Source organism: Tubulanus polymorphus, chromosome 8 (assembly GCF_964204645.1).
Source record: "Tubulanus polymorphus chromosome 8, tnTubPoly1.2, whole genome shotgun sequence".
Classification (NCBI taxonomy): Eukaryota; Metazoa; Nemertea; class Palaeonemertea; order Tubulaniformes; family Tubulanidae; genus Tubulanus; species Tubulanus polymorphus.
In genome coordinates this window covers 11192774-11220617 of record NC_134032.1, presented here as the reverse complement: position 1 = coordinate 11220617, position 27844 = coordinate 11192774, and the positions used below count along the sequence as shown (strand labels likewise).

The following is a 27844-nucleotide window of genomic DNA, read 5'->3' as shown; positions in this document are numbered from 1 at the left end:
CGGCCGGGCCATTTTTGTTAGATATATATACCGTCGGTAAGGTCAACTCTTAAGCTCAGTAGAAATGAGAAACAAAGTATCAACTTTTTGACCTTAGTTCAGTTGTGCATCTACTTCATTGTATTAGAATCTGAAGATGTTTATGAAAAAGATCAATAAAGTTAATTATAATCTCAATTGCTCCCTTTCGTTAACATCCACCACAGTTTCCCTAGACATTCTACTTTCCATATCAAATTCAAATTATTTATTGATCTTTGTATACAAATGTCAAGATAGTGAATAGTATCGAACAGTAGTAAAATGAAACCTGCCTCGAGCCTCTGACTGGTCAGTAGCCAATTGATTAGGCCTACCAAAAGCAAAACAGTATTGTTTAAGAACGAGGAAAGATTTTCAGGCCTACTGAGAGAGAGGTTTAATAAAATATCACGCCTCTCTAGTAGTAAGGCAAGGGAGAAAATTTTATCATTTAAAACTAATAAAAAGACCGTGAATATTTTGCATTATTCAGGCAAACGCTATTTTGCCAATGGCTATATATAATAAGATAGACTAATAAAATATAACAATGAAATCATTATATCGGGTTTAGGGCTAGGGTTTCGATAGGTTTAAAATTTTAAAAGGGTCCAGGGGGTTAGGTTTAGGGATAGGGTGAAGTTTAGGGTCCGTTACGTTAGGGATAGGGTTAGGGTAAGGTTCAGGCTATGTGTAGTGAAAACTTACAGCTGGATTGCTGGAACCTCGGTGGTCTAGTGGAAAGATCTTACACTAGCAATATGCTGGTCTGGGTTCGAATCCCGCTCTATGCTCCTATTCGCTTCAACACACTTTCCTTGGATTTTCTAAGCTGGAGCTAAGCGTGGAGTCAATTAGCTAATCAGAACAAGCCATTGACTACAGCTTTAACAGGAGTAATGCCGCATTGGCAAAATATCACCTGCCTTAATTATTTGCTCAACAATTTTACTTATAGGTATCTCTAGAAAATAATTTGTTGGTCTAAATAATAATGTCTATTATTTCACGAACTGATTTATTTCTCCTTACTCTTGTTTTGTGATTTTTCAGTATTCTAGTTCGGTCATCGGACCCATCGTCATCAACGTCAGCTGCTAAAATAATGAATAATGGCAACGACTGCGAACGCTGACCCTCCGAGTCCGCAGCGTGCGGACGCGGAGTCGACTTCTCCCGGCTCCGATTGCTCCGGTAAATTCCGCTATTCCGGTTTCATCAACGATAATTTCGGATTTCTGAATCACGTCGACGATTTACAACACCGAAGCTCTATCGGCGAGGAGGATGAGGCGGCAGTCGACGACGGTCGCCGCGACGACGCTCAAACGAGGGAACGATCGACGAGTTCCGTCAGTTCGGCCGAGCAGACGACGGACTGCACGCGCGGACTCGAGAGGAAATTCGACATTTTCAAAAAAATGAAAAAATTAAGCGTTAAATCGCAAAAGCAATCGTCGAGTACGTTTTACGTTGATATGACGACGGACGGACCGCAACAAAGGTCGCCTACGTTTCCTCCGTATACGGACAAATATACCGATCATCGCGGTAACCAGTGCAACAATGTCGATACCGTTTTCGAGTGCGGCGCCGACGACGACATTTTCTCCTCCGAAAAGGTCGTTACGGGCAACAATGGAAGCATCAACAACGGCGAACTCATTCGAGAAAAACGAGGCGACGAAGAAATCGTTAATCTCAGGAAAAAACCATCATTGGCGAACGACTCGGTAGAGCCATCACTGGCGAGTGAGGTTTATGTGCCTAATACAAATGGGAGTGAAGTTTGCGATGATGCCGATTCTGATGTATTCGAAAAATCAGTATCGAATCCTGCTCTGATTTCTGCTCTCCAGGGGGAGCCACCAGCCAGTGCTAGTAGTGAAGATGATGAAGATGATGATGAAGACGCAGGTGAGTTTTTCCAGAAATCTTATCCAACCCGTGTGCTCTGAAACCATTCATTTCTGGAATTTTGACGACTCTCCTTGACCTTGATATTTCGGAAAACCAGTCTTGGCCCTCTACGTGAATTTTGTCAATTTCTATTTGCCCCTGCTCCATTCGGGATTTCAGCTCCATCCTCAGCATCATGTCCTTCTCTGGCACAAAATATGACATGTTTAAAAAAAAATCATTCGTAAAATATGAGAAGTTTACTCATTTTCGATAATTCAAATTGGCCATTTTAATTACTTCTACCAGAACTTGGAAAATAGAAGGGCACTTCTACAATCGTAAGCACCGCTCAAGCCGTAGTAGAGGTAGGCTGGATCCGCCCATGGGGCCAGTTGCTCAAAAGTTGGTTAAAGTTAACCGGCGGATAAATACCCTAGTAACAATGAACTTTCAATAGGGGTCATTCATTTATTACGTACGCATTAGGGGAGGGGGGAGGGGTCAGTGCAATTGCGTACTGTAATGCTAAATGTATACGAAAAAAGGGCCGATTTTGCGTACAGGGGGGAGGGGGGGGTTGAAAAATTCAAATTTTATGCGTACGTTATAAATGAATGATCCCTAGTCACTATGTAAACTATCCACTGGTTAACTCAAACCAACTTTTGAGGAACTGGCCCCTGAATCTTGAAACATTAATAATTCTTCTCTGCGTCTGTTTTATAGGAATGTACACTGAAAGTCATCGTCATTCACGATGGCTGTACATTGGATCGAACGACGAATTGCGTTTATCACCGGTGCCATCAGAGGGCGCTGAAAGCAGCGCTGGTTCAGAGCCATACGACGGTACGTAGGTAATGTCACGTTGGGTTAAAGATCTCGATGTTTTAATCGAAATTCGAAAAATTCCACGTGCTATTTTTTTTTTTTAGATTCGTACATGGATGAAGTGACGGACAGTAGCGGTAACCTCGACGGCGAGCAGACGGACGAGCAACTGCGGTCGTCGCGAGGTCACCGACGCGTTGACTCGCTCTCGTCGACCGCTTCGGAGAAAGACTTCCGCAAGAAATTCCACGCCGTGTCGTTGCGCTCCGTGCAACGTAAAAACAGCACGCAAAATTATCAACGAACTTCGGAAAGATACTGCGGTAAGCGAGGATTTCGATTTCGTCGCGGTTTTCGTAAAGCCGCTTATGACATCATATCACCCAACAGCATACGGGCCTAATGATATCATCAGTGATTTGATCTAGGCTCTTCCGGGATAGATGGCATCCTCCATTAATCCCCCTATAACTGATCATAAGTGCATACAGTACTTACTATTGAAAAAAATCACGTACAACCCTTGTAAAGTGCTTACTTTTCGGCAAAATTGCTAAGTGCTTACTTACGACTACCCAAATAATTTTTTGGGCCGGTTTTACTGACAAGGATGATTAGAACAAGGACTGCGGTCTTGAAAATTTCCACTTTTGCCTTAGAAAGTGCTTAGTAGATATTTCTTGCCTCAGCCTTACTGTTATGAAGCCTGAATGAATGATATTGTTGTAGAAGCGGAACGGCCAGTCGTGTTAGAGAAATCAAAGAAAACTGACAGTTTTGGATTTCACGTCAAAGGAAACAAACCAACTTACGTGTCAACTGTAGATACAGGTAAACTCTTCTCTAGAGGCAGGGCCAGGAGAAAAAAGTTTCTAACTCAAATTTCTATGATACTTTCTAATAATACAAAGTTATAACGCCACCCAACACTTTTCAGAGGCAGAACAGATATGCTCAATCCTAACTGAAATTCAATAAAATAACCATTTTGTAGTGGTAAATTCTTAATAATATCTTCTTTTCCAGTCGTCCCATCAGTGGCGTTAAAAAGGACTTTATTGTCTTTTTGATAAGAACAAATATTATATCGAGCAAAATTTAAGCAATTGTTGGTGAAACCAGGGTGCTGTTTCGTGAAAAATTAAACTCAAATATTTGCTCTAATTGCTATCGGTTACTTCATATTTTCATTGAGGTGAACAATTCAAACCTAAGCGTTTTTAGCTTAAACTTGAAACTGGACCTAGGCCGCTATTTCCATTCACCTTGTTATTCATTTATGCAACGGTTCCGTTTATTGATTGTAGGTGGCATTGCTGATAAGGCCGGGGTGCAAGTCGGAGATATACTGATATCCGTGAACGGGGTCAAGGTCATCGATTCAGATCACGACGAGGTCATCAAATTACTCACGCAAGGTATAAAAAAAGTCAAAATGAAATTTAAAGGGTCCTCAGCTTACCGGTGACCCGGGATATAGGCAGGGCGGTTTGTTAAAAAAGTGATAGATATCATAATGTATTTACCTAGAATGCTTTATGCTATAAAATGATCCATAGTGTATTACATCAAAATGTTGCACTAATGATCGAAATAATGATCATATTTTGAAATACCTTTGGAAAACAGATTTTTTTTCAAATAAGTGATGAACATATAAAAAAAGATTATGATATTATTATCATATCATATTATCATTCAAACCATCTTGAATAAAAAAGTTAGCATTTCTGACTGAGAAATTGTATTGGGGGCATTTTCTACAGGTTTTACATATAAGCGGTAAATTATGTTTGATAATTCCATGTAGCATTACGTCGTGTATTAAAACTCTGCTAAAAGGTCCTTTCAAGTACTAATGTCCGAATAAACCTCCCAGTAATTTCGGCCCGGAACACCTGCGGTAACCGTTGGAGATAACTGACACAAACTTTTTGAAATATTTCGTCTATTTTCACAGACGACAGTCGGATTATGATGGAGTTATCGCACACCGGTTCGCAGTCCTACACGATGAGCTACGACGACGAACCGGTCGTGTCCGGTTACCTGATCAAGCAGTGCGGGACCGGTTTGTTGAAGTCGTGGCGTCGACGCTGGTTCCTGTTGAAACAAGATAACTGTCTCTATTATTACAAAACTGAAAAGGTAAGAAAACTAAGTGGTGTTATAAAATATCTGTTCAATCCAATGAATTCCAGTGAGTTCAATTCAACCCTTGGGTTCTTCTATTGAGTTAGATTTGCCTTGAAGGATCTTGGATTGAATAAGATTTTACCCTTGGCCTTGTAGGGGTTGAATCAGATATTAACTTCATTGGTGGATCCAGCCTACCGCGGTACTCAAGATTTCCCACGCAACATTTTCGATACAGTCAATATTTGCCTGCATAGTGACTTAACGCACAAACATGTATCACGATTTAATTGGGTTGAGTCAAAATTGCCTTAAAAATTATCGAAAATAACTAATTTTGACTCTAGAAAACCTGAATTTACCAATGGTTACCTCAGTCCTGGATCCGGCCGACTAGTTCTGAGTTAAATGTTGATATTCAGGCCTTTCAATTAGATTTCACTCTGAGTTAAAGTAATTGAAAATCAAAGGACTCCTAAAAACATACGGTACCTGTTTACTGGATTACGTTAAAGCGCCTTTGAACATCGAATCAGTGAAATTGGCCCTGTATGAATATCATTTCATCGGCATCGTCAAAATGAGCTACCTCTAATTTTGACATGAGTTAAATCTAAAACACGATCGCGGCGTCCACGTTTCTTAATTTCGAATTTCTCGAATGTTTTGTTTCGTAGGATACGTCGCCGTTAGGAGCGATAATGTTGAAGAATTTCGTCATCACGAAAGCGACGAATTTCAATCGTAAATACACGTTCCGCGCTTCGAAATTCGGCACGAAAACTTACTACTTTACGGCGCAATCCGAGAGAGACATGATCAGGTAGAACTCGTTTCAGATCGCTGCATTCAAAATCCCCCTATGACATCATCAAAACACCTAGGCCCGGTTTTATAGACTGGTATCAACTTAAACCTTGGGGGTCAAAATCCCCCTATGACACCATCAAAACTCCTAGGCCTGGTTTTATAGACTGGTATTAACTTTAACCTCGGGGGTCAAAATCCCCCTATGACATCATCAAAACACCTAGGCCCGGTTTTATAGACTGGTAATTAACTTTAACCTTGGGGGTCAAAATCCCCCTATGACATCATCAAAACACCTAGGCCCGGTTTTATAGACTGGTATTAACTTTAACCTTGGGGGTAAAAATCCCCCTATGACATCATCAAAACACCTAGGCCCGGTTTTATAGACTGGTATTAACTTTAACCTTGGGAGTCAAAATCCCCCTATGACATCATCAAAACACCTAGGCCCGGTTTTATAGACTGGTATTGACTTTAACCTTGGGGGTCAAAATCCCCCTATGACATCATGAAAACACCTAGGCCCGGTTTTATAGACTGGTATTAACTTTAACCTTGGGAGTCAAAATCCCCCTATGACATCATCAAAACACCTAGGCCCGGTTTTATAGACTGGTATTAACTTTAACCTTGGGGGTCAAAATCCTCCTATGACATCATCAAAACACCTAGGCTCGGTTTTAAAGACTGGTATTAACTTTAACCTTGGGGATAACTCAATTCGTTTTTAATTGAGTAAATCGCCAAGTTAAAGATAATACCAGTCTATAAAAGCACCCTCTAGTGACTTTGTCTATAGACCCATCTAGAGAAGTTGTCGGCTTCTCCCTATGACATATTCTAATCGCTAAGTGATTTTATGAGTCCATGTACGAATAATATCTATTTTCTGATTGGAATTTCTTGCAGTCAATAATAGATTTTGTTATAATTCATTTTCTAGGTGGGCGACAGCTATGAATGCAGCAGCTTACAGCAAACACAAGGTAACTTTAGACGTTTCTACTCCATTCTACAGGCCATTTTGTAACACTTAAATGCCTAGGGACTAGGTTACTATGTGATGCCCATTGAGGTCAACTGCTAACTGATTTAGTTCCAATATTGTGGGTTAAAATATGACTTCAGACATTGTGAATGAAATGAACTAATCTAAACTCGCACAACAACGGAGAAATGGATCCTGATAAATTTTATGATTTTCAATGATTTCGCGTTTTCTAACGATATCTTCGTGTAGGATGGTTTTGTGCACGTGACCAGTCAGAACGTCGATATTCCGGCCTTGGCGATTAAACACCCTGATTGCCACGGTCACCTGTGTAAACTGGGTATTATCAAACGACTGTGGAGACGGCGGTACTGCGTGCTGAAAGACGCGGTCATGTATTACTATCAGGATTTGAACTCGGTTACCGCGTTAGGTAAGACTTATCCGATAAGTTGGTTGAATGCGACTAATTTATTGATGGATAGACTCGACTATTACTATTACTACTCGAGAGTAGTAACTATCAGTTACTACCAAAGCGATCAAAATACCAACAAAATCAGACTGATTTCTAGTGAATTTTCAATTAAGCGACTATTTTCGATGTGAAATCGATGTAAAATTGTGGTGAAAACTACTACAAAGGGAGACGTTTAGGTAGTCGGGTCTGCCGGGAAGAGAGAGGGGTTTGGGAAGAATTGTTGATCAAGAAACTCTGCCGCCACCAAATTTTGAACCCATGAACCTTGGATTCATAAGATCGGTTAGATCAGTCTCAAGCTCAGTTTTGATTTGGGATGTCGGTTATAGATTCTGTTAAGACTTATTTTAAATCAAAGCCTTGATCGTATACTGTCCTCGGCTGTAAGATTTAACCGGGTTTTCATTGTTGGATTTTGATTTTATTGCAGGAGTCGCTCATCTCCATGGTTACACAGTCGAAGAGACTACGACCCTCGGGCGTAAGTTCAGTTTCGTGTTAACACCACCAGAGGTCAGCATGAAAGCCTTCAATTTCTCAGCGGACAACGAAACAGATTTTAAGAGGTAGATAGTTTTGCAATACTCCTACAGAGGGCATCATATGTTGTGATCACTGTGTTCTGCTAGCTGCTTACAGTGTGTGGGCAACACTTCAAATCAAAGGCCGTCATTAGGTTAAATGATTAATCCAATAGGGTTAGTCTTAGGAAATCATAATGCAAATGACGTTAAGAATAGTAAACAATACAAAGCGAACAAAATCTTATGATTTTGTTCTCATTGCGACATAGATCGAAATTTGATGGTTGTAAAAAGTTAAGGCAATCTCAAACTTCGTCAAAAATTTGATCGATAATCCGTCTGCTGTTCGCATTTTCAGGTGGACGTCTGCTCTGAGAAAATCAATAAGTCGTTGGATAAAAGCTGAATGAACGAATACGAATTACGTTACGTCGTATTGGAAAAATCTTACGCGCTTCCAAAATAATTCTCACTTCTTCTACAAACGAGAGAATACCGCTTCACAGAATTTATCCTCAATATTTTTGCTTCCAAATAAATGGAAATTGTCGCTCAAGAATTTTTTGAACGTTGAAAATGATCTTGCTTATGTGCTTATAATGCGTTTACCATTTGCGCTGCTGACCCCCCCCTCCTAGGCGAATTGTGTTTAGAACTTGGAATATTTCCTTACTTACTGTTGCTTACATTCCATATTTTACCTCAATGACTTCCAAAAAAGATGATTGCTGAAGATTTTTTAACAGCCTTGAAACCAGGGTAGTAAGCTTGTCATTTCGGACCGTTCATTAAATACATGCCCAAGCCCTAGGTAGGACCTCAACAGCAAAAGCGTACAATCTGTGTACAAAGCTAGGTAGCTATTTACACAAAACGTACGTACTAAATAAATCAAAGTGCACTAATTTCTATGGTATAATCTTGTAGTAGCCTGGCTACTCATCTAGGTAAATGTTCAGCCATGTGTCTTGAACAATATAATGAATTAAATACCCCCTTTAAAAGGGTGCATCCTAGTAAATCCCTCAAAGAGGGGCAAGCTATATGTCGTGATAATAGTACGATGTGCGTACACGAGCTAGCACCCTGAAAAAAGGTACTATTTTTTGCGTACGTACTTAATGAACGGTCCCTTTCCAAAAAAAAGGTTTTCACCTGAATTTTTTCATGAAACTGTGCTCCCCTGTTTACAAAATGTGTACTTTTTTATACGATATGTTTCGTGATGATTTAGTATTCGATGATTCGTGCTTCCATGTTATGAAAATGTATTGTTTCCATTATAATTGTTAAAATTTTACGTTTAGAAGAAAAATATTTTTTGATGTAGATTTAATTTTTTGAATTATTTACCTTCCGTCTACAACTTACGTATGCATCTTCATTTAGAATAATCGTATTATTCGTGTATAAGATATTTAATGTAATATTGAATTAATGATGACCTGCTTTGTCCGCTTACCAGAACACATAGGAACTGATACTTCCTACGAATTTGAATAAATAAGACTCAATTCATTGAAAGATTTATCGAATAAACGAGAGAATTATGATATTTTCATTGATTTAGATTGTCCTCTGATTTCGCTGTGCGAAGCAGGCATATTTTTTCAGTCATGACACAAGTTGATTTTGTGATATTTACTATCACATTTATAATGTGATATATAATGTATAATTTATGTATAATTTATATGATGTATAATTTATAACGTAATATTTTATTATTACTGGTTCGTAATTTATTCATATTCGCAAACTTAGTACACTGTTAAGTGAAAATAAAATACGTTCACTTTTGTATAAAAAAATAGTCCTCGTATGTCTTGAACTCTCTATATCTTTTAATAAAGGATGATTTTCCCTCAAAAAGCCAAGTTCGTGGTTTCAGGTTATCCATAGGGACAAACCCTTCCAGTCGTCCACAATGTATGATTGAAACTTCACTTGAATAGGAGGTTTATGAGGGTAGGGTTGGAGTATCCTCAATCACGGCTATTGTTTGATCTCTCGATAAAACCGGAAAATTGATAAAAGGTCCACAGATGAAGAAATCGAAAGAGCTCGGATTTAAATGATATTCATTTATTTTCGATTTCTATATACTTGATAATAATCCCGGCGTACCAGCCGCCTTAGGTCTAAACTACTATATATAATATCTCATATCTCATAAATGCACATTTTAAACTAATCGAAAAATGGTAAAATATGGTACATAATTATCACTTTATCGATAGTGTTATATGTACTTTCAGCCGCGGGGAACCAGTGCTGCAGGTACCAACTGAACCTATTCAGTGCTGACTAATCTTTATGGATCATTTTAATTACGTAGGCATGAAATTTGAATTTTTCAACTTCTCCCCAAAACACAAAATCAGCCTTTTTTGTGCTAGAAATAATTTGGAGATTAGTGCTTTATATAACAGCATACTGCTGAGGAGCATCTACACCGCAGTGCGGTCATTAATTACTTATTTTTCAACGTGTTTGGCGCTAGTGCCTTTAAGGAGATATTTACCGATCACTAATTACATGAATACACCACGATGCAGTCCATCACCGATTCATACGACCGCACTGCAGCGCAAACACACTGAAACGGTTTTAATCAACCCATAACTGTAGAACTGAGTCCTCGGATATGTCTTACCAAAGCAGATACACTTATAAATGCCTATGTCCCTCCTATGCATGTCTCTCTCTTCCGAGTCTCCTCTACCCCGTCCCGCTCTTCTCTCTCTTTGCTCCTAGTCTACGATTTAGACGTCTGCTGCACAATCGATCGAGCTCGAGTCACGTAGCGATTGTATCTAGGTTTTTCCGATTCGATCCAACGCGTCAAATTCTTTACTTCGTCTTCCATCTGAATGCAATAATATCCGCAAAATTACGAATGAGTCGTAAAACTTCCAAATGATGGCATTTCTGATTTACGAAAATCAAAATTTTGAAAAACTTCCGAATGATGGCATAAAAGCCAGTCATTTTTGTAACGCACTTCAGAACCAGATTCATGGAAAAGTATAAGTTTCAAGATGCTTATTTCTGGTTTATTAAATTTGAAATTTTCCCTGAACAGCACTCGCTGAAGTATTCCTGAAGATAGCTAATCATAATTAAGTCGAAATGTCGAAAGTAAACTGCAGTTCAAGGACCTCTTTCGGACTCATTTTTGCTTTTCTGTATTGTGGGATTTGACTGAATTAGCACCCCCCCTGCTAAACGAAAATGGCACTAACCTGTTTTAATTCCCCGTAAACTTCCTTCATATCTAGTTCCGTATCCGCGGCGGCGTTTGCCGGAAACAGCGCAGACAGTTGATCGTACTGGCTTTTCAACAAACTAAAAACACAATTTGATATACAAAATTTCATAGAGAAAGAAGTGAAAAGATGTGGAGATTAAGCTAAACTAGTCCTGCGGGAGAGGAGAGAAAAGTAAGGGAAGGAGAGAGAGAATGAGTAAAAAGAATAAGGGTGTGAACTGGTGAGGGTGAGGAGAGTGAAGGGAGATATTTCTAACTCTTACCCGAGTCGTTGTTTCTCGTTGCGATATTTTTGCAGTTGATTTTTGATGTGCAGCAGTTCGTCTGCCGGTGACTGGAATTCGTACAAGGTCATCATCGGATCGTCGATGTTACTCCACATCAACGGACGCTCGAAATCTGGAAAAAAAAAGTCGACGACGAAATCATCAAAGATTTCAAAATTTGAATTGCGCAAGATTCGATCGGAATTCTAATTCTTTTCTTACTAACCTTTCCGTTGGACTCCGTAAGACTCAGTAGACGGCGCCACCAGTTTCGTCGCCGTGAAGGCGGACGGCGGCAGCAGATTCAAACCAGATTTTTCCGGTTCCCGTCGCGGGGCGATTTTTCTCGGCGGCGAAAACGCTTCCGGCGTCAGTAAAATTCTCGGACTCGAAGGCGCGGAATCGCTCGATCGATCCGTATCCGACGCTTGCCACGGTAACGCCGATTGTCGTTTAGTATCGGTCGGCGGTTTAACCTCGACGATGTCGCGATCGCCGATGGAAATTTCAATCTTCTTCGGCGCCGTTTTACGACGAATCGTTCCGCCGTTTTCGACGTCCCAACATTTCCGACCGCTTATCTGATCCATCGACGCGCTTTTATTCATCGTCGTCGCGGTAACGGGAGTATCGATTGTCGTCGATTCGCGTTGTCGAGTAACCGTCGGTAGTTGGAGATAATCGATTCTCGTAGCAGCAGACGGATTAAAACAGCGCTCGGCGGACGGTTCTAACTCGAACATCGATATGGGACGCGATGCTTCCACGGCGGAATCTCTGCAATTAAACATTTCAAGAATTAGTTTATGTACCATCAAAACTGACCGAGCTAAGCCACCAGATATGCTCTCAAGTCAAGTTGAAAAAAACAGTAGCAGTATATAGTATAATGAGTAATGACTGTCTTTTGTTACTAGTGAATAGTAGCTTCATATCGGGGTTAATGTCTTACGAGTGAAATGAGAATGAAAACGACACACAACTATGGTTATCCTTCCTTCCAATTTGACTCCGTTGAGTGAAAGCATTTGGAAATGAATCGACTCGGAATCAAATTCACAACACAACGGAAAATAATCGTACCTTTTTTCTGTAGTCGGATCATAAAGACCTTCGCGTTTCAACGATTCGATGAGGAATGCTGGACGTCTCGGTGCCGGACGGTTCGATCTCACGCTGCGTAAATCAGTCTCCGATATGGCTCTTGAAAATAATACATAAACATCCGGAATCAAATTGACTCCTAGCAAAGTTGGGTTGGTTACAAGAGTTCGGCCATTGATGCAGAAAGCATAATAATTTCATTAAGATAGAAAGCGGGGCCCAGTTCCAAAGTTTTTTCATCAGACATAACTCAAGAGTCAAAACTAGTTCGTTTTCAATGTTTCCTAGTCAGTAACCTATCTGTGGTTTAGTTTCACTATCGGATATTTTAACAAACCACATATACTGGTATAAGCCCATCAGATAAGCTTACCACCAACGATTAGGTAACTAACTTCATGTTTCCAGGAGTTAAATATTCAGCTGACAACTGGGCCCTGTTTCGAATAAAAGTTTATTTTGTTTTTTTACCGTTGTCGAGCTCGAATGAATGGAGGAGTTTCGGTAGTAACTGGTTTACGCACGTCTGCTCCTGGTTTGTGCACGTCTGCCGGAGGTTTGCGACGAGGTGGTAAAGCAGCGCCGCCGCGGTCGGCTTTACGCTTCGCCGTAACGCGTCTCCAGTGCCGCGCGTAGCGTTGAACGAGACACGTGGCGCCATACGCCGTCTGCAACAAAAATATCATGATTAACGCACAATCATCTCGGCAGAAAATCCCAAACAGTCAGAGGATGAGAGCTTCATTTTGGCGAATTTACATCTGTAGATCAGTGAAAATAGAGGCAGAAGCTGCTGAAGTATGCGAAGACTAATGTCTATTGCAACTTGACTTGAGAGCACATCAGGTGGCCTCGCTCGGTCAGTTTTGGTGGTACTTACCTAATAAAAGTCTTATAAGACCAGAAAGGACTATCTTTTAATCCATTTTACACTGCATGGAATGATTGTAAAAAGTCTTCATTGAAAGAGGTTGAATAAAGAAAAGTGACGCCATGAATTGAAAGCTTAACAATGTTTCCATGCCTACATACCAAACTTCAACTGCCAGTCCTTTCTTAGTCCTAATAAGACTTTTATCAGGTATGCGCTACCAAAAACGACTGAGCGAGGCCACCTAATTTGCTTTCAAGTCCAGTTGAAATAGACACTAGAGCCCCTGCCAAAAGAAGCCCCCTTAGATTCCGATAGAATTTAAGTTAGCAGATCATTGAAAAATCTGATAGGGGATAAGCAGGAATGCAACGAAGTCCCAAAATAGACTAAAAGGCCTCTTTTGCTAAAATTATATTCTTTAGGTCAATCGAGCAGAGGATCTAAGAACACCATCAGGCGTGAGAAACACGCCCAAAGCAAAACAGAGCCCCTTTTAGATTTCCGTTGACTTCGAGTCAGATCAGGTCATCGAAAATTCGAGAAAGATCTAAGGAAATTTGTTAATTTAGAAAGGCTTTCCTTTTATATGAATAAAAAATTAAAATTCTGTTCTCGAAAATTGAAGGGGATTTTATACGAAATCGAGTAAAAAAAAGATGCCGTTCTCTTACCGTCGCCTGTCTTTGCGCGGCCCATTTCGTACGCATTTCGATCATATCCGACGACATTCGAAGCCATCGACGCAAACCGTTCGAAATAAGATCTCGTCGACGTTCTTCCATCGCCGCTTCGTAACGTTGGCGTTTCCGTCTGCTCTCCTCGAAATATCGCTTCCAACCGGCGAACACCTGCGCGGAATATATCAAAAAGATATTGTCTCAAACCGATATCGAAATATCGTAGTAGAACTCAATTTCCACGAAATCAATCTCACCTTCGCCTGCAACGTTAAACTCCATTGCCAAAGCGCGACGGCTGTCTTGGAATTTTCTTCTAGTGCCACCTGGTGGGCGTTCTTCCAAGCGGAGAAGAATTTCGCTGTAAGCGTCGTTTGAAGGAACCACTGCGACTGCCGAGCCATCAACTGAAATATTGATATGTACAACTTACTAGAAAAGATGCCTCCATAAATCCCCCTATGATTTCATCATACGAGTCAACCGAATTTGGCAGTATCTATGGACACTTCCTGAATGGCTGCCCTAATTCCCCCTATGACATTTGTAATTCTAGAAGACCACTTCCTCCACTTCCTCCACTAAATGCCGCACTGATTTAATGCACTAGGGTCTCAGCCTTTTGATAGAAGATGGCTGGCTCTCTAAAACACCCAATGACCAACATCAACTCTCCTACTGATTTAAGTCATTAGGGTCTCAACCTTGATAGAGAAGATGACTGGCTCCACTAATACCCCTATGACATCAATTTACCACAAGAGCTCATCAAAGCTTTGAGAAAGGATAGCTGCTGCTGCTTCATATGGAATCATCGAATTTCCTATTTTTTACAACTTACCCTTTTTTGTAGACTGCGTTTGACGAATGTTTTCCAGGCGGCGATGACTTGTTGCTGAACTCTGCCGCCGTTGTGTATCGAAGCCTGTTCTAATTTCAAACGGTACAGCACGGCGGCGTCGCGCTGTTTACACCAGTAGCTGAATGCTCTCCGTAAAATACCTACAAATCACCAACACGAAACAATTCAGTATCCGACGGGGGGATTGCTAGCTTAATGAGACCGTAGACTCTCAACAGTCAAGTTCCACTGAATAAGTTTAGGTTTCAACACATTTTCTACCGCCAATGCTACTATGAGGCGATGCAGCTATCACAATAGTCACCTATCACAGCTATTGTCCAATATTGACTAATTAGCATTGAGAGTGAAGTGGAGTTTGTTCATACAAATTTCTTGGTTTAAAATGTTACGATCATTCTATTTTTCGTATGAATCACATATTGATAAAGAAACGCGAGGTCGATACAAATTGCCCAAGTTTTACCAGGCTGTTAGTAAAATTTGTCAAATTCCCTGATATTTTCCGGTATTCCAGGTTTTCCAGGACAGTGGCCACCCTATTTACACTGCAGTGAGATGTGTACTGGTAAGTAAACAAACATTTTCAAAATTCTGCGAAACTTACCCTGAGAAACAGTGAACAATTTCATTCAATCCTTACCTTTATCTAAATGTTGCGCGGTTTCTCGAACCATGTCGACGGTTTGCTGTTTCTTATACGTGTGGACCTCGGCGTACTCGTGCCAGACAGCAAACACGCGCTGTACGACGTTCCGCCTGTGATAAACATCGGCTTGGGCCAATAGATGGCGCTCTTGTTTCTGTTCGACGGCGTTCTCTCTCCACGTCATGATAGCCCATCTGTACGAAAACGCGGTTTCAAAATCTTGAAGATTATTTCCAAAATAATTCTAATCTATTTTTTTCAGAAAATGCCAGCCACTTACCGCAGACATTCCGTGTCGTATTTCTGCCCGCGTTGCTCGGCGATCGCCACGACTCCCGTCGATTGTTGATGGTAAACGCGCCAAGAGTTGAACGCAATTCGGAGCAGACGTCTCCTACGATGTCCGTCTGCTGTTTTTAGCCGGTGACTACACTCTTTCCTCTTGTCATAAACCTAAAAAAAAGAACAATTTTTTTTTCTTAACTAACTTTTCTAAACTAGCCCAACAAGGACATTGGGAATTTTTCTTTTGCAGAGACCTAGGTGGATCTAAGGAGGAGTTTCCTGGGTGCAGACCGCCTGCCCGCTGATTAGATACTCTTTCTGTGGAGTACATGATCAAGAGGCTAATTTTGATGGCTACCTTATTTAATACGATAGTTTTTAAATTCAGGGACCTTTGAACTTCTGCTCCCCTTAACACACCCATCTCTACTACTACTTACAGATTTCCAGTGTGACCAGTGTTTACTGAGCATTATTTGATAGTTATGCTGCGCGGCGAGCCTCTTCTGTAAACGATGCTCTTTCTCATTTTGAACGTAAAGTTTCCAGGCGGACGTCACTTTCACCAATAAACCACGTAAATATAGTTCATCCGCTTCATCCTAATCGAGAAAGCAAAGCAATTTTGTAGAATCACTGAAAGAGTTTTCATTCGAAAATCAGTTATCTAGTCATACACCTCTGAGTTAGCTCCTCCCCTCACCTGTTTATGCGTGTCGATCAATCGCAGTTCCGTCTGCTTTTTCCAGTAGTCGAACGTGCTACGAGTCAAAACATTTTGACGGTGAATTATGGCCTGAAAAATGAGAGAAAATGAGTCGAATTCAAATTTTTTCTAATTTTCGGCCCAACTAACAACAACGAAAAGAAGGTTTGGCTATAGAAATTACAATTCTGTCCATGGTTCGCGACTCTTGTTCCAGTTGCCAGGCTTGATACCAGCAGCTCAGATAACAACTTTGAAGACTTTCACTATGAAATAAAAGTTTAACTATCTCTAAATTTCATTTCATACATATCAGATCACTCTTTATAGAAAATATTCATGAAATTTCACACATGCAAATAGATCTAAGGCCTAATCATTTTCTTTTGCTTACGCTCGGAAGTCTTGCGCTTGTTGATTCATCTCTTTCCAGGCCTTTGATATGACGACAAACTGCCTCATTCTCTCGAGGTATCTCGGCACCGCGGTCACGGCGAAATACGCGTCCGCTTTCAACAGCAGATCCTGTTTGCGTTTTCGTTGTTCTCGATACAGCGACCAACCGGTCATCGCTTTTTTCAAAAGTGATAATCTAGAAAAAATGTGAGGTATAGAAAATTACTGAACAGGTTCTGTACAGATTAGTCATTCCAGGATTCCAAGCGAGTTCGAAAGGAGTTTTAAAGGAGATAATTTCAGATAATCCTGATCCCAACTGTACCAATTTAGGCATAATTTATCTACAACTACAAACATTTCTAGTTGCCTATTTCTTAAAATCTAAGGAGAAAATGGACTTAACAATCCATAGACTGATGGAACTGAGATGTTACAATTCAGGGTATAACAGAATTTACAGTACAGTCTATAGGAAGATAGACTTAGAATCCATGGGCAGATGGACTTCACAGTCCACAAGCAGACAGGCTTTAAATTCCATGAGTAGATAGATTTTACAATCCAATGACAAACTTTAGTCCATGAGCAGACTGACAGCCTTTACAGTTCATAAGAAGACGGACCACACTTGAAAGTTCATGGTCAGACAGAGATTCTACTATACCTGTAATGTTCTCGAGCTTTTCTCGTTTCAAACATCAGTTTCAATTCTTCGTTTTGTTCGCACGCTCGAATCCACGTCGTCCAAATCTGTGAGACCACCTAGATAAACAAAATAAATTCCTCGTTGAATTACAAGAAAGATGAAATCTTGAAATCTCTCACACCTTACAGCAGTGTGCCGATTCCAGGCAAATTGTTACTTTTCTCACCTTCCTAGTATTTTTACATACCTGTTTTTCGTGGAATTCGTCGGCCATTTTGATTCTCATTTCTTTAATTTTACGTCGAACGACGGCCAAACGGAGTTGACTAAAACAACGGTTCTACGAACGAAACAAATAACAGTTTGTAAAACTTAATAAATAATATCCATTAGTTGAACAAAATGATGCAGCTTAATAACTCAGATGTTTTGACACGCACCAGTAATTGAGAATTGTAATGTTCTTTTGCTTTCTCAATTTTCAACTGTTTTTGCCTGCAAATTTCCATATCTTTAAAAGTTCACGAGTTAAAGAATTGAATTTGACTCATCTTCGAACTCAAATTACCGATCTCAAACCCGCAATTGTGGGATTAGATGATCAAGTGAAAGGATACAGAGTTTCCAATGTTCGAATAATCTGCGTTTGCGGAATTTCTCAGACGACTGTTCGATTCGATGTTGATGTTTCGCCTGTGACTGATGAGTGACGAATTGCTCGTGCCAATTTTGAAAACTTCTCCGCATCAAATTCGTCAAATATATACTGACCCCGTACACTATACGAAAATAAAGTAAATCTATTGTAGTAATACTATTTGTAGTAAAATGCAGGTAATTCAAGAAAAACAAACCCTCATAATAATCTGATAATTTCAGAACTGTTGCTTTAGAAGAACCCTAGCATAGCCATTAGGAGGTTAGATTTTGAGAACCCTTTCTTGCCTTAGAGATGAGATTTTGAGAACCCTTGAGCATTAGAGGTAAAATTTAGTGAAGAACCCTCAGTGACAATTCCAGAACTCTTGCCTCAGAGGTTACCGTACCTTAGAGTAGACGTTAGATTTTGAGAATCTTTGCATTTGTTAGATTTTGAGAAGAACCCTTGCATTAGAGGTAACATTTTGTGAAGAACCCTCAGTGATGTTTCCAGAACTCTTCTCTCAGAGGTTACCTTAATACGTTGGATTTTGAGAATCCTTGCATTAGAGGTCAGATTTTGAGAAGAACCCTCCCTCCTTGCCTTAGAGGTTAGATTATTTTGAGAAGAGCACTCCTTGCCTTAGAGGTTAGATTTTGTGAAGAACCCGCCGAGTAACTATTTTAAGCAGAACCCTTACTTTTATTTTTGTCTTTGACGCGTCTGTGAATTCGATACGTCTGCCAAGAAGCGAAGCATTTACCAACAATCGTAACTTCGTAATGCTCTAAAGCAACGGCTTCGGCCAGATGACTTTTCATCCGTTCCATGTACGCCGACTTCCATTTCTGCCAAGCCTAGCCACAGAGCAACAGTAAAAACATGCATTTTTAAGCGAGTAGTACAATAGCCTCACACAATGATTCAGACTCTTTGTAAAAACCATCGTCAGGTGTCTCTAAATCTAAATCAAAATGTCGGAAGTCAGTAATTTCGATGTTATCCGCACCTGTACCCAGTTCATGAACTTTAACACCTACCTTACTAGTTGTGCGATGAGCCCACAATTCAACTGCTGTAGCTTCCGTCTGCTTGTCGCGATGAAGGTCAGAAAACTTCAATTTCCAATCTTCCCAATAACATCTGTTCAGAAAATAGGGAAAACCTCAATGAATTTCACTCAAGGTAAAGTTCAAAGTGGTTGAGCCGGGGCATAAGTGAGAAATTTTAAGCGCTTTTAAGCGGTAAAAGGATTAACTTTTTAAGCATTTTTGTAAGGCAAAAAGTGACACTTTTCTTTGCCTTATCATTGAAGACCGCCAGCGTCAACCTAACACCATCCAAAAACATAATTTGGGATACTTTAAGTCAAAAGTAAGCACTTATGGAATATTTTTTTGTAAAAAGTTAGCCCTTTTGAAGGCCCGTTACTAAATCTTTTCAAAGTTAAGCACTTTGCTAGCAAGAACCTTAGCTTTAAACCCAGCAAGGCTAAGGTTTGATGCGATAACCAACCTACCGGTAATTGAAACCGGGAAATAAGATCAGACAAATTTTTCACGAAATCTTGAAAAACTTATTAAACATTCATAGAACAACGCATAACCCACCGGTTATTTTCAAGTGTGCCTCGAATCTAAACCACACAAAGTTAAAATAAATCTAAAGTACTGCTGAAAAATTTCACCTTAGTAAATTTCTATCGGCGAATTCTTGCGCTCGGATTTTCAACGATTCCTTCGCGTTTCGAATATCTTGATATTCCTTCCACCCGTTCAACGCTTTCTTCACCGCCAGTTTATTATCTAAATGCAACAAATAAGGGCAAAATTTTTAGAATTTCGTAGTGGAAATTCTCAAATGGAGAGCTTTAAAATCTTTCGAAATCGTTCGACTTACAGAAATCGTCAGCTACAGCTAACCTGGATTTCTTCGCTTTCTGACACGCGAGGAATTCCCTCCACGCTTTCCAAACGAGTAACCAAATTCGATATCTGAAACAATTTTTTTACCAAATAAATAAATTCAGCGATCATTACGTCGTGGCTCAGGGGTCTAGAATAAATAAAATAATCGTGTCCTTATTTCTGAAATTCATTTTTTCTTTACCTGTCGTGGCACTCGGCTCGAATAACGAGTCTCCATTCGACTCGCTGTTCCCACCAGAGGTCGTACCAGTCGAGAAACGCCCCCTGCAGGAGAAATCGGTTATGATGCTCGCGAGCGACGGACGGTAAAACGCGTCCGAAAGTGTTCCGCGTCCAAATTCGTAGAAACTTCCGTGCCAGACATCTACAAATAAATGATAAATCAAACTTATTTATGTTTTTGAGGTCTTTTGGAAGTCTCAAATCTTTAAGCTGGTCTTCATATTTTAGTTCATACACACTTCAATGTAGCAGAACTTCCCCAGAGACATTTTCAATGGGTTACCTGCAACACCAGCTATCACACCAGAGGGTGTGATGAGTTGTAGGTCGTTCATTATCGAAATTAGTTCATTTTTAATGATCCTTGAACTGAATTTTTGGACTCCCAAATCCATACATTATCACAGTGCCCACCGAATATATTATTCATTCATTTTTCTACTCAGATATCGGTACAGTTTTCATGAATGATTTTGTTTCATTTAAGAGAAAAATTCATTTAGTTTAAATTGAAATGTAGAAGAAATCGAAGCAGAAGACCAACTATCTACTAGCAAACCTTGGGAATTGTCTCGTGGAATCCTCAATTGCCACAGTAGCGGTGTGGGTACCCCATTTTAAATGGAAGTACTAAACCAGACATCTGACATTTTAACAGCACAAAATGTGAAAGCCCAACTTTTGATCATCCCCACTATTCATGTGTTCAGAACTTCGACCCTGATATTTTATCAGTACTACATCTAAATTATCTGAGTGTCTTTAAGGGGGGATGGTTAAAGGCTGGGGCCAAACAGACCCAAACGAACCTGATTCTGAGTTCTTTCACTCGACCGCCTCTGTTCCAGGTATAAGCCGGATTCGGAACCGGAACGCCTCCGTGTGTTCTAACATCCCTCCGTCGCTGACGCGGAGCCGAAGCTCGTGGTATCCTCGACGCCGGAGGTGAAGGCGACGGTTTGATAATGATCTCACCGGCGGTTCGATCGTTCTTGCTAGGAGACGGGGGAATGGAGTCGTCTTTACGCGAATGTAATGTGATTTTTTGTGCTTTTAATTTCATTGTTGAATTTAATTCCTAAAATGAGAGAAAAAAGGTTTATTTTTATACTTTCCTGGTTGGTGGCTAAAGCTTAGTTATTGGTTTAGGACACTAGAATAAGTTTTTTGAACCAACGTACCGATAAAATAGCAGCTTTTGCTCTACTTTTTTTACTTGTAGAGTCAGTTTTATTTTTTTCCGTTGTAGTTTTCTGGGTAGAGTAGCTAGTCCCAGCTGTAGGCGAACCTGCAGCAGCCTCGGTACAGGTTGGAGTTGAATCGACGGGATTCAAGGCATTTTTCCCATCGTCCCCGTCCATTATTTCACTATCCAGTGTTCAAACCACTCGAGGGGAAACAGTTTGTTAGAGATGACTGTGTTTTGGAAACTTCTCCCTCGAAACTTAGGCAGAAGACTGAAAAGTTTAACTTCGGTGGTGAGTTTCAAGTTATTTCATGGAGGCCGCCATATTAGCATTGGCTTGTGGTTGTGTGGAAACCGGCGGTTTCGAATCCCATGTTTCTGAAGTAGCTCACGGTCGTGAGTAAACAGAGGGTGGCTCCAAAGTAGCGCATTTACTCGTAATATATCAATCACACAATCACGCTTCCTATGGAAAAGGAACGTTTCAATCTTGCAAGGCATGAACGATTTTGTGAAAAATGTAGTTTAGGTGACGAATTTCATCATTATATGTCCACAAGGAAAAAGTCAATTACCAGACAAATTTTGGGAAACGTCCAAGTACAATGTACTCTCGTGTACAATGAATTGCTAAACCTGTGAAAATAATCAACGCCATGAAACTAAATTTAGAATCTGAAAATTGTAGTATATACCAATGCCGCTGTATTGTATCTTTGCTGTATTGAATTTTTCTTGTGTGATCTTTTTACGGGCAACACTTCAAGTTACTGCCAGGAAACCAAGATCCAAACGAGGTAAAGCCAAACAAACAAACATACACCTCCTTATACTATTTATTAGGTAGGAGAAAGTTATCGTAAATTATCTCACACATATCCAATGTGTCGAGGTACATATATTGCGAAATCAACGATTTTGATAACGTCAATATCCATAACCAAAACCTTTTGCGCGTGGAACATGCATCAGACATCAGATGGCTTTTGTAATGATAACGTACGATTTGAATATTTAGCCGACATTATATGCCGTAATTAATTCTTAAGCATAATCATCTGCAGTTCAACCGACTATTGGTTCAACCATATAAATTCGACCTTCATTGTACAGTTACTCGCAATGCAATTTATTTTCAAAAATTTGAACCATAATAATTACTGAACAATAAGAAAAATGTTTCAACCCTCATTGTAAACTTCAGAAAGGGACTCATCAGACGCATTATCGGTTATCATCCCTTCTATTTTATAATTCCTTAATTTTTTTCTTTTTGGAGTTTTCCCTTTTTATATCGGTGCCTTCTTCTGCTTTTTCTCTTCTAATTTTGTATCAGCTTCATTCTCATATCTGGGGCTCCGTAGTCATAGAGTGTATACAGCCCTGGCATGCTGGGGACCTTCATCGTGTCAAAGCATGGACTCAATGTTTCACAGTAATTGGTCAAAGCAGGGAAGTGTGAATACACTTCCCTGGTCAAAGTATATCGAATGTGATAGTGCATTATTTTTATATCTATATATATATATATATATATATATATATATATATATATATATATATATATATATATATATATATATATATATATATATATATATATATATATATATATATATATATATATATATAAAAATTCATTCATTCATTCATTCATTCATAAATCCCGTGCTTCGTTCGGGCAGATGTGGCTTGCAAAGGGCACGCAGCCATTTACAGCAGATTAAAACCGGGTTCAAAACGAATCAGACGTCGAATATCCATAAATGAACTGCGTGTACAGGTGATATAATCAAACGATACCCGGTAATGGTTAGAAATCTGTCATATAATGCGCGATGCAGAGGCTCAATATACAAAAATGACACATGTAAATAAAGGCGGTAAGTATGCAATTGATATTTTTCCGAAAATAGACGATGATTAAAATGTATCACTTTATCTGTTCGATAAGGGGACATTTACACAGAATCTCGTATATATTTCCATCTAGATACATGGATTGGCTCATCCCGTTTAGCGTTGGCGATTTTCATATCTTTCGGATATTTTTGTATGGCTGCTATAAGAGCGAGTATGAGTGTAGCAGTAGTTTGCATGGTGAACCATACCGCAGTAAAAGAGTTAGCATTACCGGAAGGGAATTGGTCGAAACCAGACGAAGACAGCGTAAAATTTTCTTCAAAATGGAGTTTAGGTCATAAATCTAAATATCAGGTAGCAAGGTTGTGGTAGGGCCGTGTTTTAATCTGGTGTCCAATCAGTAACGTTCAGACGAATAGTACCTCGAAGGTTTACTGAATTTATGAAAACTACGAAGCTGCTATAATACACTAGAAGCGAAAGCTCGTAATTTCGAAAGCTCTTACTGAAATAAAGTTAACCTCCGAAGTACTATGTCTTAAGGTTTTCTGATATTTTAGACGGCAGGAGAAACAGTTTTTACTAACAAAATCCGTGCACTCATCAAACTCCGAACATAAAACTCGACGCACATACGCTAATACTTTGTAATATCTTCTCATTTGATCAGGAAGGAAGTTTCATTTGGTCGAAAGAAACTCAAGATTTGATCCTTAGTTCAATATTCTGGGGTTATCTGGTCACTTCTTTCCCTGCGGGTATGATCGTATCAAAGTACGGAGGACGCGTCACATTCGGGACAACAACTGCAGTATCGACTGTAGCCACATTGTTGATTCCCATTGCTTCTACAGCTATTCCTTATCTAGTCATCACTCTTCGATTTATCACCGGTCTTTGCCAGGTAAGCGTTTTCATTAGCTATGAGACGCATTCACGCTATTGTGAACGGTTTAAACTTGGCCCATTCCAACTTGGAACAGACCATGGACTAATACGTAGTTTTATAGACCAGGAACAGACCAAGCGTTCACACTATCAAAATCCATTCCATATCCGTTCCAAATTAGCTGTTCCATTTTAGACCGTTCCAAATTCGACCGACCTAACCAGACCCATCCAGATTTCTACATTTATAGACCGATCCAGGTCCGTTCCAAATTTTGGAAATCAGGACTAATTACATTGATAACAAATAAGTATTTTTGATTCAAGGGCTTTGCGCTTCCAGCAATATCTTCCTTGATGGCGGCCTGGGCCCCACCGTTTGAGAGAAGTAGGCTGACTGTTATAGCCATTGCAGGTAGTTTATTATTGCGTTTTTTTCGTGTACATGTTGTTTTTGTGAGTCTGAGGTAAGTACAACAAATTACGTGATTGAGATTCATTTCAGGTGCAAAAATGGGAACAATAGTGGACCTTGCGCTTTCTGGTGTATTTTGTGAATATCTCGGATGGCCGTCGATTTTTTACACTTTTGGTGGACTATCGTGTGTTTGGTGTTTCTGCTGGTTCTTTATCGCATACGATACACCGGAACAACATCCCAGAATTTCGGCAGCTGAGAAAAAGTATATACAGGATTCTTTAACCGGGCAGATGGAAAAAAACCAGTTGAAAGTTTTTGTAAGTTTCCTTGAGACGAATGATGAGAATTTTGGGGAGAAACCGTGTCCAATAAGTCGAAGTAAAACGTAATTTTGTGTGTATATTGACTGTGCTCTTTTTTCTGATGAAGATACTACACAAGAAGGGCGAAAGCTAATACTCTTGGTAAAATCTACGAGCAACTACTCAACTACTAGCAATTATTAGAGATAAAATCCTAGTACTATTTTTACCACAAATTTCCTTATTTTCATATTTTTTATATCGTGTTATCGAAGACTTTATACACACACATATATTTACAGGTATCGAAAGACGTCCCGTGGAGTAGATTCATAAAGTCTGGTCCAATATGGGCATTGAATATTGGATATTTCTGTTTTTCCTGGTTGAATTTTGCCTTTCTGGTGGTGACACCGTCGTATATCAACGACGTGCTAAAGCTTGGCATCGAATCGGTAAGTCGTACAAGGATTAGAAACTTCACCATACGCGTTACCTATCCCTTTTTGACAAAACTAACCATGAACTTGGGATTTATAGTATTGTAACCATCATATTTCTCTGGGATGCTACAGCCAGGAGAGAAATCAATCCTAAGTTTGATAACAACGAGTTAGGCTTGGGGTTTTCAACAAATTCGACAACAAATGTTCAGGCTTTTATTTTCCGTCACCAATGAACTGCTTTTTAAATGAATTTCCAATACCATTCATATTATGACGAAAAGTGCTAGGTAATCAATGACTAATCGTGTATATGAATAATGAAACAAATCTATAGTTCCATTTAAAAGTAGATACATGCACTTTTTGCTAGACATTCAATGCAATGAAATTCTCTGTTGCAGATTGGAATCTACTCGTCAATATGTAGCGTAATGATGTGGGTATTTCTAATACTTAGCGGATTTACCTCCGATTTTCTGATCAAGAAATATCCTGATAAAATCACTTTGGCACGGAAAATATTCTTTTCTGTTGGTAAGTTTTGCCGTATTACAGTTAATTGATTCAGTTGGAATCTAATTCAGTCTGCAATGATTTCAGAATGTGTATGTTGATAACATTTCCCTTTCAGGAATGATTGCCTCGTCGACTTTCATCTTTAGTTTGGGATTCATCGATTGTTTTCACGTTAGTTTAGCGTTAGTTCTCCTTATTGCGGGAAGAGCAGCGCTGGGATGCCCGTGCAGTGTGATCTTCTGTAACCAAGTGGATATCGCCCCAAAATACGCTGGTTTGTTGGTAGGAGTGGCGTCCACGTTTTCATCGGCTTCAGGCTTACTTGGCCCAGCAATTGCTGGGATTATGACTGAACACGTAAGTAGAAATAGGCGCATAAAGCTAATATTTTTAAGACAGTTGAGACATTTTGACAATGATTTGAAATGATGCTATATGACCCATTTGGTTAATAATTTTATACTTGCAGCAAACGAGAGAAGAATGGCAATTGTTCTTATGCATATGTGCAGGTGTTGGCGTATTTGGTGCACTGGTTTATTTGGTCATAGGAAGCGGCGAGGTCCAGCCTTGGGCAAAGATTGATAGCGCGACAGACAAAGAATTGCAAAATATATCGCATAACCAAACGCGGGATGAAAACTCAAAGCTAACAAATGATTCAAAGAAGATTTACAACTGAAACAAGGAATAGAACGTTACTGCATATCCATATAGTTTGTTTGTTTAAAGAAGCACATGTAGATCCATTAGTTTTTGGCAATACCTGCTGATATTTTTTTTAAAATTCATCAAATGAAAATCACATATATATGTTTATAGAAACAGGCAGGGATGCCTATGATACCAATCACCCAGTCATAATATCTCTTACAGCAACAGAAGTGAAGGAGTACAAAAAATGTGTAACGCCTATAGCTGTAAAAATCGTCGAGTATCCTATGAAAGGTTTTAAAGCACTCGCTGCGGAAATAAATATTATCGTGGGTCAAACGTGATACCAAACCATCTAATAGCGAATAAAATTATAGTCTCGTAGTTCCCGTTATATTTCCTGTCCGCGACATCGGAAACCTGTCATCAATACAGACGAGAGTTTACAGATTATATGGGAAGCGAATGCTAGCCAAAATATTTCGTATGAACGAATATTATTACATCGATGATCTTCGCAGATGATATCCTTTGCTAAATGCAGCTGAAACTAAATCGAGGTAATCTGATCATCTTATGATTCAATGATTATCATTGGGATTATTATTTGTACTTTCAAATTGTAATGTTTATTTATCACGTGGGATACTACAGATATTATGCTTTTGCAATTACGTGCATCAGTGATGAAGCAAAAACAAGTATTGATATTATTTTCATTTCGGTGCAATATCCTACCGACGCAACTGAGAGCAACCGCGATCGCAGCCCAGCTTATGTCGACTGCGCTCCGATTCGCAGCAACTGAGGACGACTAGCGGGATACGAGATCCTCCCAGTTGCTACCCTGCTTATGTCAGTTACGATTTCTAGCAACTGCAACGGCTCAAATGGTCACGTGATAAGCATTTTGAGAATAAATTTGAATTATTGGGAAATATATTTCTATTAGAAAAGCTTTTTCTTTAAGATCTTTATCTTTCTGATTCTGTTTTGAATACAATGTGCTAGCGACATTATATAAAGATGGCCGCTCACACCATAATTCTACCAATTTCGTTTCTAGATCTTCGGCCCAGTCATCTGCCGTGCAGAAGGTTTCGTTTACGTTTTGAACTACTTGAATTTGAAAGTTTATGACTAATTACGAATGACGCAAACTAGCGGTGATAATTTGTACTATGTATGCGGTCTCTTATCGGCTGGAACCCCTGCGCTCAGTTCCGTCGCGTCGCAGAAGAGCTTATGTCGGTTGCGATCGAAAGCAACTGTCCGCCTACCGTTGGCCGGAGTAGAACATGGGCAACTAGCCGGATACGGCTTGCGACGAGTCGGTGGGC

At 39.7% G+C, this 27844-nt stretch overlaps 3 protein-coding genes across 3 annotated transcripts; 2 read left to right on the top strand and 1 right to left on the bottom strand.

Moving 5' to 3' along the window:
• The first annotated feature begins 263 nt into the window (after window positions 1–263).
• Window positions 264–9453, top strand: LOC141909617 (uncharacterized). Its single transcript, XM_074800128.1, has 12 exons — window positions 264–330; window positions 1075–1938; window positions 2650–2772; window positions 2859–3077; window positions 3484–3585; window positions 4062–4172; window positions 4715–4902; window positions 5568–5713; window positions 6647–6689; window positions 6944–7127; window positions 7606–7741; window positions 8058–9453. Exons 2-12 carry the CDS (start codon window positions 1134–1136, stop codon window positions 8107–8109), a joined length of 2109 nt encoding a protein of 702 aa, XP_074656229.1. The 5' UTR covers window positions 264–330; window positions 1075–1133; the 3' UTR covers window positions 8110–9453.
• Window positions 9454–9821: 368 nt separating this feature from the next.
• Window positions 9822–21730, bottom strand: LOC141910359 (protein SFI1 homolog). The gene is made up of 26 exons (XM_074801094.1): window positions 21410–21730; window positions 21038–21306; window positions 20188–20370; window positions 19978–20072; window positions 19766–19883; window positions 19119–19221; window positions 18779–18935; window positions 18056–18217; window positions 17879–17949; window positions 17686–17778; window positions 17457–17554; window positions 16788–16985; window positions 16578–16659; window positions 16391–16483; window positions 16128–16289; window positions 15683–15855; window positions 15397–15596; window positions 14733–14893; window positions 14149–14298; window positions 13886–14062; window positions 12812–13008; window positions 12320–12439; window positions 11463–12013; window positions 11234–11369; window positions 10945–11047; window positions 9822–10568 (listed from the first exon to the last, which is right to left on the bottom strand). The coding sequence occupies exons 1-26, from the start codon at window positions 21587–21589 to the stop codon at window positions 10458–10460; spliced, it is 4143 nt and encodes a 1380-aa protein (XP_074657195.1). The 5' UTR covers window positions 21590–21730; the 3' UTR covers window positions 9822–10457.
• Window positions 21731–23450: 1720 nt separating this feature from the next.
• Window positions 23451–27226, top strand: LOC141909872 (sialin-like). The gene is made up of 8 exons (XM_074800538.1): window positions 23451–23631; window positions 23948–24181; window positions 24493–24580; window positions 24671–24903; window positions 25191–25343; window positions 25736–25868; window positions 25966–26207; window positions 26320–27226. The coding sequence occupies exons 1-8, from the start codon at window positions 23470–23472 to the stop codon at window positions 26530–26532; spliced, it is 1458 nt and encodes a 485-aa protein (XP_074656639.1). The 5' UTR covers window positions 23451–23469; the 3' UTR covers window positions 26533–27226.
• Window positions 27227–27844: the final 618 nt, after the last annotated feature.

What these genes read in the sequence shown, in the direction of transcription:
- LOC141909617 (XM_074800128.1), top strand. Translation starts at nt 1,134, where the DNA reads ATGGCAACGACTGCGAACGCTGACCCTCCGAGTCCGCAGCGTGCGGAC. An exon ending in CAGCTTACAGCAAACACAAG is followed by an intron (nt 6,690 to 6,943) that starts GTAACTTTAGAC and finishes ATCTTCGTGTAG; the next exon opens with GATGGTTTTGTGCACGTGAC. An exon ending in AACGAAACAGATTTTAAGAG is followed by an intron (nt 7,742 to 8,057) that starts GTAGATAGTTTT and finishes TCGCATTTTCAG; the next exon opens with GTGGACGTCTGCTCTGAGAA.
- LOC141910359 (XM_074801094.1), bottom strand. Translation starts at nt 21,589, where the DNA reads ATGGACGGGGACGATGGGAAAAATGCCTTGAATCCCGTCGATTCAACT. An exon ending in GCCGATAGAAATTTACTAAG is followed by an intron (nt 19,222 to 19,765) that starts GTGAAATTTTTC and finishes TTTTCTGAACAG; the next exon opens with ATGTTATTGGGAAGATTGGA. An exon ending in TTACGGAGTCCAACGGAAAG is followed by an intron (nt 11,370 to 11,462) that starts GTTAGTAAGAAA and finishes TTTTTTTTCCAG; the next exon opens with ATTTCGAGCGTCCGTTGATG.
- LOC141909872 (XM_074800538.1), top strand. Translation starts at nt 23,470, where the DNA reads ATGGCTGCTATAAGAGCGAGTATGAGTGTAGCAGTAGTTTGCATGGTG. An exon ending in TTATCACCGGTCTTTGCCAG is followed by an intron (nt 24,182 to 24,492) that starts GTAAGCGTTTTC and finishes TTTTGATTCAAG; the next exon opens with GGCTTTGCGCTTCCAGCAAT. An exon ending in AAAACCAGTTGAAAGTTTTT is followed by an intron (nt 24,904 to 25,190) that starts GTAAGTTTCCTT and finishes ATATATTTACAG; the next exon opens with GTATCGAAAGACGTCCCGTG.